At 63.1% G+C, this 13315-nt stretch overlaps 1 protein-coding gene across 3 annotated transcripts in view; it reads right to left on the bottom strand.

The window, feature by feature from the left end:
- The window catches only part of TBC1D22A (TBC1 domain family member 22A), a 361580-nt gene extending 357808 nt beyond the window's left edge, over positions 1–3772 (bottom strand). For 2 of the 3 annotated variants that reach the window (XM_051839990.2, XM_051839991.2), the window contains exon 1: positions 3542–3772. In XM_051839990.2, the coding sequence (XP_051695950.1) occupies positions 3542–3603 (62 nt within the window). In that variant the 5' untranslated portion in view covers positions 3604–3772. The remainder of the gene's footprint in view (positions 1–3541) is intronic. The other variant, XM_051839989.2, reaches the window with a different exon arrangement.
- Positions 3773–13315: the final 9543 nt, after the last annotated feature.

Below are 13315 nucleotides of genomic sequence, written 5' to 3'. Positions count from 1 at the left end.
ATGGCCTTGGGGATGACAGCCCTTGGCCACTGTCACACAGATACTAATAGAGAGAGGTTAAAATCCACACCACCCAACTCCTAACCAGAGGTCTTCCTACCACACCACTCATCTTGACTCATCCAGCAAGTGAGTTTCTAAGACAGCCGCTGCAAATACACAACCTAAGGACCAAAATACGAGCAGAGTGCTCCACCAGCAAGACACCCGTGGTGCCAGGCACGGCCTCGGGCACACCGCTCGCTCAGCAGCCTGCGTGGCGCACCATCGCGTGCTAACAACGCAGAGGAGAGACAGGCACAACCCAGAAACAGCGCTCACCACTGGAGAACACAAGCACCAAGTGGCAGCGCGAGAGGGACACGGCCACGGGCAGTCTAGGGCTGCCGGCTTCGTGCGGAGGGAAGCCTCGGGGACCATGGAGAGTGGAAAACAGGCCAGCGGGAGGGAGGCACGTCCCGGTGGGCGCTAGAGCATGGCAGTGACATGGCATCAGAGCGCGGCACACCAAGGGCCCAGGGACCCTCAGCACACCCACCCTTCTCAGCACGGTGTCCTGGGGGCAAACCAGACAGCCCTGGTAGACACACTGGTGCAGCCCCAAGAACAGCAACCAGCAAACCCAAGGGCTGCCCAGAAGTAGAAAGCTCAAACGCCGGACCCCTTAACGAGCCCGCGTTCTGTGAGCAGTGTCATCCTCCCCGAGTCTTCCTGGGCACTCAGAAAACAGCAAGACAGGCACGGGAACCCCGGAAGGAGCCCAGCGCCGCGTGAGCACGTGGCCAGCGACGACATGAGACGGCACGTACTGACAGGGAAGAGGGCGGCTCAGCAGGGCTTCGGGGGTGGAATTGCAGCCTGTCGCCAGAGGGGACAGCCACAGGCACCAGGGAACACAGACGCTGGACAGCTCTTTCTGTGGCCCGCCTTCCCTCCTTGTCCCACCCTTTTCAGCAGCAGGCGCCAGTTCTGCAGACCCCACGCCCTGCCCCACACTCCGCACACGGCAACCCTCCGAAGTGCTCAGAACACAGCACAGCGTCAAAACCACAGGCAATGACAGCCTGCCTTCAGTAATTCAGGATCCATCTCCCAGAGGCTGGACACGGCAGGACATGGCAGTTTCTTGTGGCTGTCATAACAAATTACCACAAACCTCGTGGCTCTGGACAACAGAAATGCGGGGCCAGCACTGCTGGTGGCACAGCGGCACAGCAGGTTAAACTGCCACATCCCAGCCGGCGCCGCGGCTCACTAGGCTAATCCTCCGCCTTGCGGCACCGGCACACCGGGTTCTAGTCCTGGTCGGGGCGCCGGATTCTGTCCCGGTTGCCCCTCTTCCAGGCCAGCTCTCTGCTGTGGCCCAGGAGTGCAGTGGAGGATGGCCCAAGTGCTTGGGCCCTGCACCCCATGGGAGACCAGGATAAGTACCTGGCTCCTGCCATCGGATCAGCGCGGTGCACGGGCCACAGCGCGCTGGCCACGGTGGCCATTGGAGGGTGAACCAACGGCAAAAGGAAGACCTTTCTCTCTGTCTCTCTCTCTCTCACTGTCCACTCTGTCAAAAAAAAAAAATTGCCACATCCCGCATCACGGCACCGGTTCCAGTCCCCACTGCTGTTTCCCACCCAGCTCCCTGCTAATGCGCTGGGCAGGCAGCAGAGGATGCCCCAAGTGCTTGGGTCCCTGCACCCACAGGGGAGACCCAGATGGAAGACCTGGCTTTGGCTTGGGCCAGCCCTGACCACTGGGACCTACGTCTCCCCCTCTCTGTCACTCTGAGTTCTGGAGGCCAGGAGTCTGAGACCAAAGTGTCCTCGGTCAGGTCCCTAGGGGAGGGGCCTTCCTGTCCCTTCTACTTCTGGTGGCTGCTGGCAGCCCCTGCTTTCCTCGGTTCACAAACGGCTCACTCCAGGCTCTGCTGCTGCTTCACGTCACCAGCCCCACGTCTGTGTCCGGATCTTCCTCTTCTTCAAAGGACCCCGTCACTGGACCAGGGCCCACCCTAACCCTCACCCTGACTTGCTCACTTCTACAAAGACCCTGTTTCCAAACATTCACCAGTTCTGCATACCTGCGCTTCGGAGGGACGCTAACTCAAGCCCTGCAAGGACACACTACCAGGAGACGCCGTCATCAGTGCAAAGGGTTGGCCTCGGGTGTAGCTCCACCCCACCGTGCGCTGACTCCTGCCTCTCAGCTAATGGCCTAGCAGTCACACGACAGGGAAGGTGCCGCCTCCCGTACCAGGCTGCCTGGGCTCAGCCGCAGCTCTGGCCCCTGAGAGCAGCTTCCTGCTACAGACGCCCTGGAAGGCAGGGAAGGTGCCGCCTCCCGTACCAGGCTGCCTGGGCTCAGCCGCAGCTCTGGCCCGAGAGCAGCTTCCTGCTACAGACGCCCTGGAAGGCAGCAGCGCCCTGCCACCTGTGTGGGAGGCCTGGGCTGGGTTCCTGCCCCAGCTTCATCAGGGCCAGCCAACGCAGGCATTTGGGTAGAGGGCTGGGGGTGAACCAGTGCTCGGGCAGAGTTCTCTCTCTGCCGCTCAAATAAACAAGAGGGTCCCCACACTTCTATAAAAAACAAATACTGGACTTGAGAGTAAAGGAGACCCAAAACCTCAACACCTGAAGGCAACGCCCACGAGAGAGTCACGTGGCTCTGTTTCCCAGGACTCGAGGGCCTCCTGCATCTGTCCCTGGCACTGCCCTTCCAGAACCTTCACCGCCCCTCGGGCCCTAGGTGGGGTCTTTCTGGAAGCCTCGCAGCAGGGGGTGGGAGGCGGGGGTCTTCGGCCAGCTCCGCGGGCGCTCTTCATGCTAAACTCCCTGGTCCGCCTGCGCCCAGATCACTCTGCGAGGTACACTGTCCTGGCTGGACGCGCTGACCTCCAAAGTTTCCGGCACAAGCCACCAGATGCTGCCTAAGCCCTAACTCTAACGCCGCCATTCTTGACTTTCAGGAGTTCAGACGAGCCGGCTCTCATGTGCTTTCGCCGGGGGCTGACTGGGGATTTTCCACGCCAAGTCTCCTCCGTCCCTAGGGCCCGGCCGGGCTCAGCGCCACGCCAATCAGACGAGGACTCTGGGGCTGTCAGAGCGTCCACGGCGCAAAAAAAAAAAAGCCTTGCCCCGCCGGCTGCGGTGGGCACAGGAGCTGCCTGGAGCGGGAACGTGGACACTGCGAAGGCGGCTCAGGTCAAACCAGCAGCCCCCGCGAGACACGAGGTCAGAAGCCGCACGGCCCCGGCCGCTCCCGGCCTCCGCCGCCCGCGCCGGGCACGGCCCGACCCTGCCGTCCCGCCTTCCCGGGGAGCTGGGCAGTGTCGCCCACGAGCGCCCGCCCGTCCCCGGGAGAACGCGCGGCAGCTCCGCCTCCTCCTCGCAAGCCTCGCTCCTCTGCGCGGGCACTGTCCCATGCCCGAGCGCCCCAACGCCCCCTCGCGCCACCCGGCAGTCGGCCCGAACCCCGCAGCCCCGCGGGGCCGCTGCGGCCGCCTGACCTCCGACCCCTGACCCCGACCCGGCCCTCCCGTCACACCCACCTGCCCGGGACCTTGCTGTTGCTGCGCTTCCAGAACTGCTTCCTGACGCCGTCGCTGGCCATGGCCCCTCCTCATCCCTCAGGCCCGCGGCCCTGACACCCGGAGCGCCGCCCGTCGGCCCCAGCGGCCCTTTCCTGTGCCCCGGGGTGGCCCCTCAGCAGTCCCGGGTCTCCCGAGCGTAGAGCCCAGAGACTCTTCCGCCTCCCTCCGGAAGTTGTGCCTCCGGGCGCCCGGAAGTCCCGCCTCCGTCCCAGGTGGCGTGCGACGCAGTGCGCGGAGCCGAACGGCATCAGAGGGCGACGGCGCGCTCGGTGTGACGCAGGGCGTCGTTGGGTGGGCTGGGCTTGCCGGCGCCGGGCGCGAGCTGCGGCTGGAGTGGGCAAGGCCGGCCCCGAGCGTCCCGCTGCCCCACCCTCTGCTCGCTGGACCCCCGACCCCGCGGCTCACTGCTGCCTGTGGACGCCCGGGGGCCGCTGCAGCCTGGGGCGGCATCTCCAGAGCCGAGGCGGGTCCCGTGTCCAGGGAGCCGGCGCCGGTGCGGGCGGTGGCCGATGTGACCCCGGCGCCGAGCGGGGTCCGCGTGTGCGCGGCAGGGAGAAGCGGCCCTGGGGGCGAGGCGGCGGGGAGAAGCGGCCCTGGGGGGCGAGGCGGCGGGGAGAAGCGGCCCTGGGGGGGAGGCGGCGGGGAGAAGCGGCCCTGGGGGCGAGGCGGCGGGGAGAAGCGGCCCTGGGGGCGAGGCGGCGGGGAGAAGCGGCCCTGGGGGCGAGGCGCCGGGCAGGGCCGGGCTCAGCCGGGCCCGCCGCGCACCCAGACGGACGGCGGGGGTTCCAGACGCTCTGGCCCTGCACGGGGAACATGCCGAGCGCGATGGAGCGCCCCGTTAAAATTGAAATTATTTCACCTTTTTTTGTTTTTTAACGTGGCTACCAGGGAACTTGAGACGACGTGCGTGGCGTGCACTACGCGCTGAGGGGCGCGGGGCTGGCGTTGCAGGCGGGAGGGAGCTCCTTGGGACACACCTGCCGGTTCTCCTTCATTTTTGTTTGAAAGAGGGAGAAACGGAGATCATGGCGGGAACGGGCAGCACTGGGCCAGGCTGAAGCCAGGGGCTTCTTCCAGGTCTCCCACGTGGGTGCAGGGGCCCAGACACTTGGGCCACCCTCTGCTGCCTTGCCGGCCGTTAGCAGGGAGCTGGATCGGAAGAGGAGCGGCCCCTGTGGATGCCGGCGTGGCAGGCAGAGGCGTTCCCCGCTGAGCCGCAGCACTGGCCCCCCTTTCGTAAAGGCACGTCATTCTCGGGTTTTCCTGGCGATGGGAATGCCCGCTCTGCCGGCTGTCCCGCCGACGTGCCTGGTGAGCATCGCCAGGCCTGTGGGCCCTGCCTGACGGCACAGGCTGGGCTGACGCTGTCCCAGCTCCTGGTACCCGCCTCGCTGTGTGTGGGTTCGCTCCGTCTCCACGCTCGGCTCCTGGGGGCCTGCCTGGTGCCGGCTGCGTCTTAGTCTGATCTCAGCCCCAGCACCTGACGCCGGAAGCTGTTCCTAACGCTGGGTGGACGGTGGCCAGGCCGCACAACAGGAGGGCCAGCCCCTGCGTCGTCTCAGGACCTGGTGGGCTCGACCTCAGGGAATCCCCAGAGATCTCCTGATGGTCTCAGTGGCTCTCTGAGGATCTGGCCTCACACCTGTCCTAGGATCTTCCTGAAGAACTCAGGCCCCAGGGATCGCCTCCTGACAGCCCCGAGACCTCCCCAGAGGTGGGCCCCTGGCAGCCTCAGGAGGACCTGCAGACAGCTTTGGGGACCATGAGTGTCCCCAGCCCAAGCTGGCCCATTGCAGGAACACAGCGAGAGAACAGCAGACCGAGCGGTGGACAGGGAGGGGAATGATGGCGGCGAGGAGTGACTGCTTGGAGGTGACCACACCACCTTGGAGCCGTGGTGCCGGCTCACCGGGCTCCCCCACCCGCTGTCTCAGCCGGGAGCCACGCTGAGGTTGAATTGACGGCTTCAAGACCAGCCAAGCTAAAGGTCATTACAGAATTGTACCAGCGGGAGCGGACGGCAGTCTGTGCAGCACACGGTGCCTGACGATAAGATGCGTCACTTATCACGTGTCTGCTGGAGTTGAAGTCCGGCGTCGTGGCACTGTGGGTTAAGCATCAGGAGTGCCATTTGGAGTCCCCAGGTGCTGTACTTCCTTCTCTCTTTTTTTAGAGATTTATTTTTTATTTATTTGAAAGAGTTACGAGAGAGGTAGAGACAGAGAGAGAGGTCTTCCATCCGCTGGTTTACTCCCCAGATGGCCGCAATGGCCGGAACTGGGCCAATCCCAAGCCAGGAGCCAGGAGCTTCTTCCAGGTCTCCCATGCAGGTGCAAGGGCCCAAGTACTTAGGCCATCTTCCACTGCTTTCCCAGGCCACAGCAGAGAGCTGGATCAGAAGTGGAGCAGCTGGGAATCGATCTGGCGCCCATATGGGATGCCGGCGCTGCAGGCCAGGGCGTTAACCTGCTGCATCACAGTGCCGGCCCCAAGGTGCTGTACTTGCAATCCAATGCCCGTGCACCTGGGAAGCGGCAGGTGATGTGCTCCTGCCACTGTGCGGGAGACCAGGGTAGAGGGTCTGGCCTGGCTGCGGCAGGCATTTGAGAAGTGAGCAAGTAGATGGAAGACACCTCTCTCTCTCTCTCTCCCCCTCTCTCTCTCTCCCTCTCCCTCTCCCTCTCCCTCTCCCTCTCCCTCTCCCTCTCCCTCTCCCTCTCCCTCTCCCTCTCCCTCTCCCTCTCCCTCTCCCTCCCTCCATCTCCCCTCCCCCTTTCAAATACATTAAAAAAAAAAAATGAGAATCCTGAAAACCACACTCGGGAAAGTGGGAGTCTCTGTATTACAGGGCTGTGGTCGATAAGGGGTTCACCTGTGCAGTGTTAGGGCGGGTGGAGAGTGTTCAGGTACCCGTCCATCTGCGTGACTTCTGCATGTACAGAGCACACGTGGAGAGTGTTCAGGTACCCGTCCATCTGCGTGACTTCTGTGTGTACAGAGCACTTTGTAACAGTTAACTAGTTACTGAGCTGGTCTCTGCGCCGTGCACTGAGCCGATGTCCTGGCCGCCCCCAGTGAGTGAGCGGTGTTCACAGGCTGTGGAGCCAGGAAGCAGGGCAAGGTGTGTGACTGGTGACAAAGCCGAGCAGGTGTGAAAAGTCCTTCCAGGCGGAAGGAACATCACCACCGCAGCGGGCGGCAGGAGGGACCTACAGCTGGGCACAGGTGTTTAGTGATGCTGGCCTGTTCCCAGGAGACAGTGGGGCAGGCAGTTACATGCAGATGACTTTGGGCTGGCTTCGCGGTTGGTGTCGTGACCCAGACTGCCACCCCAGAGGCTTCAGAGCAGCCGTCAGAGATGGGTGGGAGACAACACCCAGCGGTCCATATAGGTGCCAGAATTGCTCTGCCCAGCCCCGCCGTGGAACAGCATCCCTACCTCCTGCAGGCGGCCAGGAGGTGGCGCCTCTCCGGCCTGCTGGTCTCCCGGCACAGAGGCTGAAGCGAGCAGGCAGTGGACGTCGCTTGAAGTTGGCTGAGGGGCTCCCCGCGTCCCTTCCTGGAAACACCCTGTTCTGGGAGTCAGGAGCCCAGAACAGCCAAGCTGCCCCCGAGAGCGCGGCTAAGCCAGGCCACCGCTTCCTCTCCCCGGTTCTCACACCCCTGCCTCCTGCTTAGGGTGGCCGTAGCGTCATTTAATATGTCTCCCACCTCCAGAATGATGCACCCCAGCCCCACAGGTCGCGGACTCAGAGCCAAAATGGTGGTAACTGCCCAATGGCCATGAGCTCACTGCCGTTGCCACCTCTGCCATAGGTGGGTCCCTTGGTCCAATGCAGGGCCACGCAGGGTCTCGTAGAGGTGGGCAAGACACAGAAACACACACGGAGTGCCTGCCATCGCATCACCCCCCACACACCTCACCACGTGCAGGCAGCGCCTGGAAAGGGGGTCCAATGTGTGCCCAAGCTTCCACCCTAGGCAGATGCATCCTGGCGAGAGGCAGGGTCTCTCCCACACTCAGGCACACTGGCAGCTCCCACGACAAACACTGGAGTGACAGTGTAGAGTACTGGCTGCATGGTGGAGCCTGCTACCCGCAGAGTAGGGCTGTCCGCTCAGGACGCAACCCTCCTCCACCTTAACTGTCAGTTCTGCCCGCCCCTCAGCAAGCCCCCTGTGCCTCTGAGGGCAGGCTGTGTCCTGGGCCCTCCCCTGGCTTCCCACGCCCTTCTCCCTTGCGCCACGGCTGCCACGTCTCTCCGTGGTGGCGAGGCTGGGAGCAGCCCTGGACAGGAAGAGCCACGTAGGCCTTGGCACGGAGGAGGTGCGGACGGCCCAAGTCGGTCCCTGCCGCAGTGCTCGCAGGCCGCCTGCAGGTGGCGCAGAGCAAAGCCGAGGCTCCTGCCTGCAGCTCGCCAGCCAGAGTGCAGGGAGTCCTAGGACTGCTTGGGTGTGCCTGCCGGAGCACTGTCCAAATTTGAGAGGGGAAGCTACACAGTGAGACTGGACCCATGGGGTGCCCCCCCAGTCCTCCCCACCCCAGCAGCCCTGTGTCTCTGCCCTAGCATGGGGTTGGGAGACAGGGCTGGACACACCCACTTGGAATGTCCAGCGAGGCGGAAGCCTGGGCCAGCAGGGGTGGGCAGAGGGATTGTCTGTTCAGGGGACAGCGATGCGGCTACCTTCTCACCTGAGGGGCTGTGGAGCCTGCAGCAGGGGGTGTCTGAGACCCAGGTCCCCACTCTGGTCCCCATGACTCTGCCCACAAGGACTTCCATTAGAGGACAACCTCCCACCCACCCCCCGGCCACCTGTGGGCCACTTGGTCAGTAGCAGCAGGTTGAGCACGTAAGACATGTTTATCAAGTGACTGCACAGGCCTTGGGCTCAAGGACCAGGGAACTCCAGCCCCAGAGGCATGGACCCTTCACCCCTTCCTGAACCTGCCCCCAGCTCTGCCCCCAGAGGGCAGTCAGGCCTGCTGACCACAGGGCAGAGCTGTTATTGAAGGGTGGCGGGCAGCTGGGCCACGTTGATTATAACCGCAGTTCTAGGGATAACAGCCCCACCAGGGATGGCCGAGGCCCAAACACTTCCTGTTCCTGGTGCTAGTGTGACGTGGCAGGGTGTGAGCAAGAGAGAGGGACAGTGGCCGGGCTCAGTCCAGGCCCCCTCTGAGCCTTGCCTTCCCCGTCTGTGAAGTGGGGCAATAGCGGGGCTGCTGCGTGTGACACCTGGCAGCCCAGATCGGAGCGCCTGTTGCTGTCCCAGCTGTTCGGCTTCTGGCCCAGCTTCCTGCTAATGTGCCTGGGAAGGCGGCGGAGGACAGCCCAGGTGTTTAGGACCCTGCCCCGCACCTTGGGAGACTCCGAGTTCCTTGCTCCTGGCCGAGCCCCGGCTATTTGGGGAGGGAAACCAGAGGAGGAAAGATCTCTGTCTCTCTGTCATGCTGCTTTTCAAATAAATAAATACATCTTCAAAAAAAAAAAAACCTGGGGATAGTAGGCCCTATCCTGCTTATCTCCCTGGCCCTGAAGTTTTTTAAAGACCAAGGGAAAAAAAGAAAAGAAAAGAAAAAATAAAGACCAAGGGAAAAGGGAATGGAGTGGAGGGAGGGAGGAGGGAGGAGCCCTAAACACTGAACTCCGCCCCAGGGCTACCTCCGTGGCTCTCCCCAGCGTTCACTCCCAGGAGCCATTCACGTCACATGGTGGCCTCAGGTGCCACCCCAGGGGCAGCTCTCAGGCACCCAGCCAAGGCCGCAGTGGGCAGCAGCCTGAGCACCTGTGGGGCCCTGCACCCTCCCTGCCCTTTTCCATCTCGTTGTTTCCTCCTTCCCTCGGTCACTCCTGTCAGCCACTGACCCTGGACGCTCCTCACGGCTGCCCGCCCCCACCCCCTGCTGGCTTCTCTGCCCTCCGCTGCCCAGCCCCCTCGGGCTGGGGCCCTTGGCTAGCGCCCTCCTCAGGAACCTCTGGGAAGAGCCCCATTCTCACCCTGGCGCCGAAGGCCTCTCTGTCCGCATGCTCTCCGTCCCTGCCATGTTCCAGGATATTCTTAACCTGTTGCTGGCACCCCCTACCTAGGAGCCGGGCCCCATCCTGTACCCTCACACACTGAAATCTCAGCATCCGCCAAGGCCCAGGCAAAGCTACACCCCAAGCCCCACGTCCCCTGCCCCACACATCTCGTGGAGCCTGGCCTTCCCCCTCCCACGGGAGTTCCTATAAGGTTGAAACCGGCTGAGTCATCACAGCCACAAGCCTGGATGGACAGACAGTGGGCTGGGAGCGTGGGAAATTGTTGAAGAGAGAGACGTGCTGTCTCCCGGGTGCAGGGGGCTGTCTGAGCACCCCCTGCCCAGTGCAGGGTGTGGCACCAGCCTCCCGGAGCCCCCCCACCCCCCACCTGAGCACCACGCTGTGCAGGAAGCCGGCCTGCCCCCCGGAAGAGCCCTGACCCCATCTCCCCACAGCGCCTCTCTTCCCTCTCCCAGGCGCACCCTGAGGCACGGGTATCACGTCACCCACTGAGAGCCTGGACACGCTCAGGTGGCACCCGGACCCCTCAGCCTCATCTTCCCCACCGGTACAATGGGGCTCGTTAGCACCGCCACAAACCCCGCACAGGGTTCTTCCAAAGATCAAATGAGGCAACAAACGGGAAGAGGCTTTGGTGAGCATCCCACGGGTGCCAGGAAGCCGCGTTGTAGTCGGTGTGAAGGCCAGGGTGACCCGACTCCTGCAGCTCCCAGGGATTCCTGCCCGGCTGTGAGCAGGTGCCGCCAGCCCTGACTCGGACTGTGGGCCCCTGGGGGGTGGGGCAGCTTGAAGCCGTCTTCCTCTGGGCCTGAATGAACCGTGGGCAGTCGCGCCGGCTGCCGGCTGAAGACGGTGATGAAAGGGTAGATTCTGTCTGCAGGAGACAAAGCAAGCTCTGTGCCGCGGAGACTTGGCCTTTCCCACAAGCTGCCTCCAGGCAAGTCACAGAATGTACAGAGAAGGTAGCAGACCGGGGCCAAAGGGCTGGGGACAGGAAGTGCCCAGGCAGTGTTTCTTAAAGCGTCAGAGCTGGTTGGAACCGGAGAGCCAGTCTCCCCAGCACGCCCATTCTGCAGATGGGCAAGCTGAGGCCTGGTGATCAGCAATACACTGAAGGCAGAATTCGCCCCCTGACCCCCCAGCAGGGAGCCGCCCCCCAGCAGGGAGCCGCAGGGACAGGGACAGGGACAGGCCCAGGCTGGGGGACAGGCCCAGGCCAGGAGGCAGCCACCTCCACAGAGGAAGGGCAGGGGGGTACGAGTGAAGAGTGACCTCTCAGGCCCTCCTCCCACGCCTGGCTCTGGGAAGCCACTGCAGGGGCCGCCCTGGGCAGCAGGGCAGAGTGGCTGATCTGCTCCCTGCAAGCAGTGGCTCGGGGAGCCCAGCGGCCTGGGCCCCACCTGCGAGACCCAGGCTTCCCTTAGATGGGGGCCTAGCATGGGAAGAATGGCCCAGGCCCTGCGGTCAGCAGGCCAGATCCCAAGGACCACGTGGCCTCCCCGCTGTCTGCTTTCAGAGGAAGGGGGACCAGCCAGGGGACAGGAACAGGCCAAGATCACCCGGCTGGCCAGACGAGCCTCCGGCCACGCCTGCCTCCTCACACCCGCCCACCTGTGTGGGCCACAGTTCCTCCTGGACAGAGGCCGAGGCCAGCCCTCAACAGCAGTGCCATCGCGTGTCAGGCCCGTCCGTGCCAGGCTCTGTCCAGGCATCCTCTCAACTGTTCGCTGGGATACGGTTGAGAGATGAGCAGGTGGCCGCCCAGGCTCAGGTGCTCTGCCCGCCCGCGCAGGCGAGGAGTCCACTCCGCCTGAGCAGGTCCTCCTGCGTCTCGCTGTGCAACGTGAGAAGCACCCGTGTCCGCATCACTGGGGAGAGGGCGAGACACGCAGGTGCTCACCCCACCCTGCCCTGCTGAGTCAGCACCTGGGGGGGGGGGTCTATGCCTGGCCCCCCTTGGATGATGTCATCCTGTGCACAAGCAAGAGGTCAAGCCGGGTGTGCCCCCAGGGGAGGTGACCGCCCGTGGAAGAAGGCTGCACGTGGAATTTTCCGTACACAGGAATGTCAGCAGAGGCTGTGGCTGATCCACAGCCCAGGCGCACGAGCGGCTGCTAATTGGCGCTGCTGTTCTATTTCTGCTCAAGGCCTAAATGAGGTCACCTCTCGGTGCCGCTTGAGATGAGCCCAGTGGGGACAGCTTGGTGGCCCAGCTCCGCTGTTCCTGGGGAAGGCTGTGCACCTGCGATCAGGACATTCTGGAACGCCCGTGCTTCCAAGCTGAGGGACTTGAAGTCTCAGCAAAGCAGGAGGCCTCAGTCTACCTGGGACAGCCCTGGGATGGCCTTGGCCGCGCATCCCCTGTGTGTGGCAGGGGGCGGGGGCTCCTCACTCCCCAGAACACCTGAGGTCCTCAGGGTGAGGCCTCCACCCCGCGCACCAGTGAGGCCCCTTAGTGGGAGTCAGAGGCTGCTGCACAGATTTTGTCCTGGCTGTCTCCGGCCCTTCCTCTCCAGCTCCATCACTGGCCTCAGGAAAACAAGACCCGTGGGCACCAAGTGGGCACTTCTGCATGCCCCGTGCCAGGCTCCAGGCCTTGCCTGGGGTCGTCATCCTGGGCATCCCAGGGCTCTGTCCGTATGATGCCATCTGTGTGGGTGCACAGAGCAGGAAAGCTGAGCTCGGGGGAATCGAGTGATCTGAGACAGCAGTGGGTTCCCCGCGAGGACGCTTGGCTGTCACATGGGAGCTGTGGCTGCCGTCTGTGAGTGCAGGTGGAGACGCTGTGAACGTCCCGCAGCACCCGGGGGGACCCTGCCCCAGAGGGCAAGCCGGCCCGGGCGCCCACAGCGCTGCCCAGAGAGGCCCAGGCACCCGGCTCCACCCAGGCAGAGTCTGGATTTGAACCCTAAGCTCCAGGCTGCTTCGCCCCAGGACCAAACTAAGAAGACAAACTCAGGCAGCGGAGGGCGGAGTCTCGCGCCAGCACAGTGAAGCTCCTCCTCCCATCCAGCTCTCTGCCGACGGCCTGGGAAAGCAGTGGATGATGGCCCTGGTACTGGGACCCCTGCACCCATGCAGGAGACCCAGAAGAAGCATTTGGCTTTGGCCTGGCCCAGTGCTGACCACTGCAGCCACCTGTAGGGTGAACCAGCAGACGGAGGATCTGTCTCTCTCTCTCTCTCTCTCTCTCTCTCTCTGTAATGCTGACTTTCCAAATAAACAAGTCAATCTTTTTTTAGTGACCGGGTACCAGCGGCTTTGTTCTAGGCACAGGGACGAGAGAGAAGACGCTGGATGAAAGAAGCCCGTCCCAGAAGCCCACGTGTTGGACCCCACCTGTGTGAGATGTCCAGGAGGGGCAAGTCCGTGGAGCGGGACGCCGTGGAGTGGCAGCTGGGGCAGTGAATGGAGGACGGGGCAGCGACCGGGAAACAGCTGCAGGTTTCCTTATGGCTGATGATTAGATAACTCTGTGAGGCTACTGATGCCCAGGGAACTGCACACGGCAGGTGAGTGAATTACTCAGGATGTGAGTCTGTCTCAATAAAGCTGTTGTTTTTTCTACTAAAGATTTATTTATTTATTTATCTGTGTGAAAAGCAGAGAGAGAGAGAGAGAGAGAGAGAGAGAGAGAGAGAGAGAGAGAAAGGGAGAGGTCTTCCATCTGCTGGTTCACACCCCCGAT

Source organism: Oryctolagus cuniculus, chromosome 11 (assembly GCF_964237555.1).
Source record: "Oryctolagus cuniculus chromosome 11, mOryCun1.1, whole genome shotgun sequence".
NCBI classification, from domain to species: domain Eukaryota; kingdom Metazoa; phylum Chordata; class Mammalia; order Lagomorpha; family Leporidae; genus Oryctolagus; species Oryctolagus cuniculus.
The sequence above is the reverse complement of the archived record's forward strand: the minus strand, read 5'-3'. Positions and strand labels throughout refer to the sequence as shown.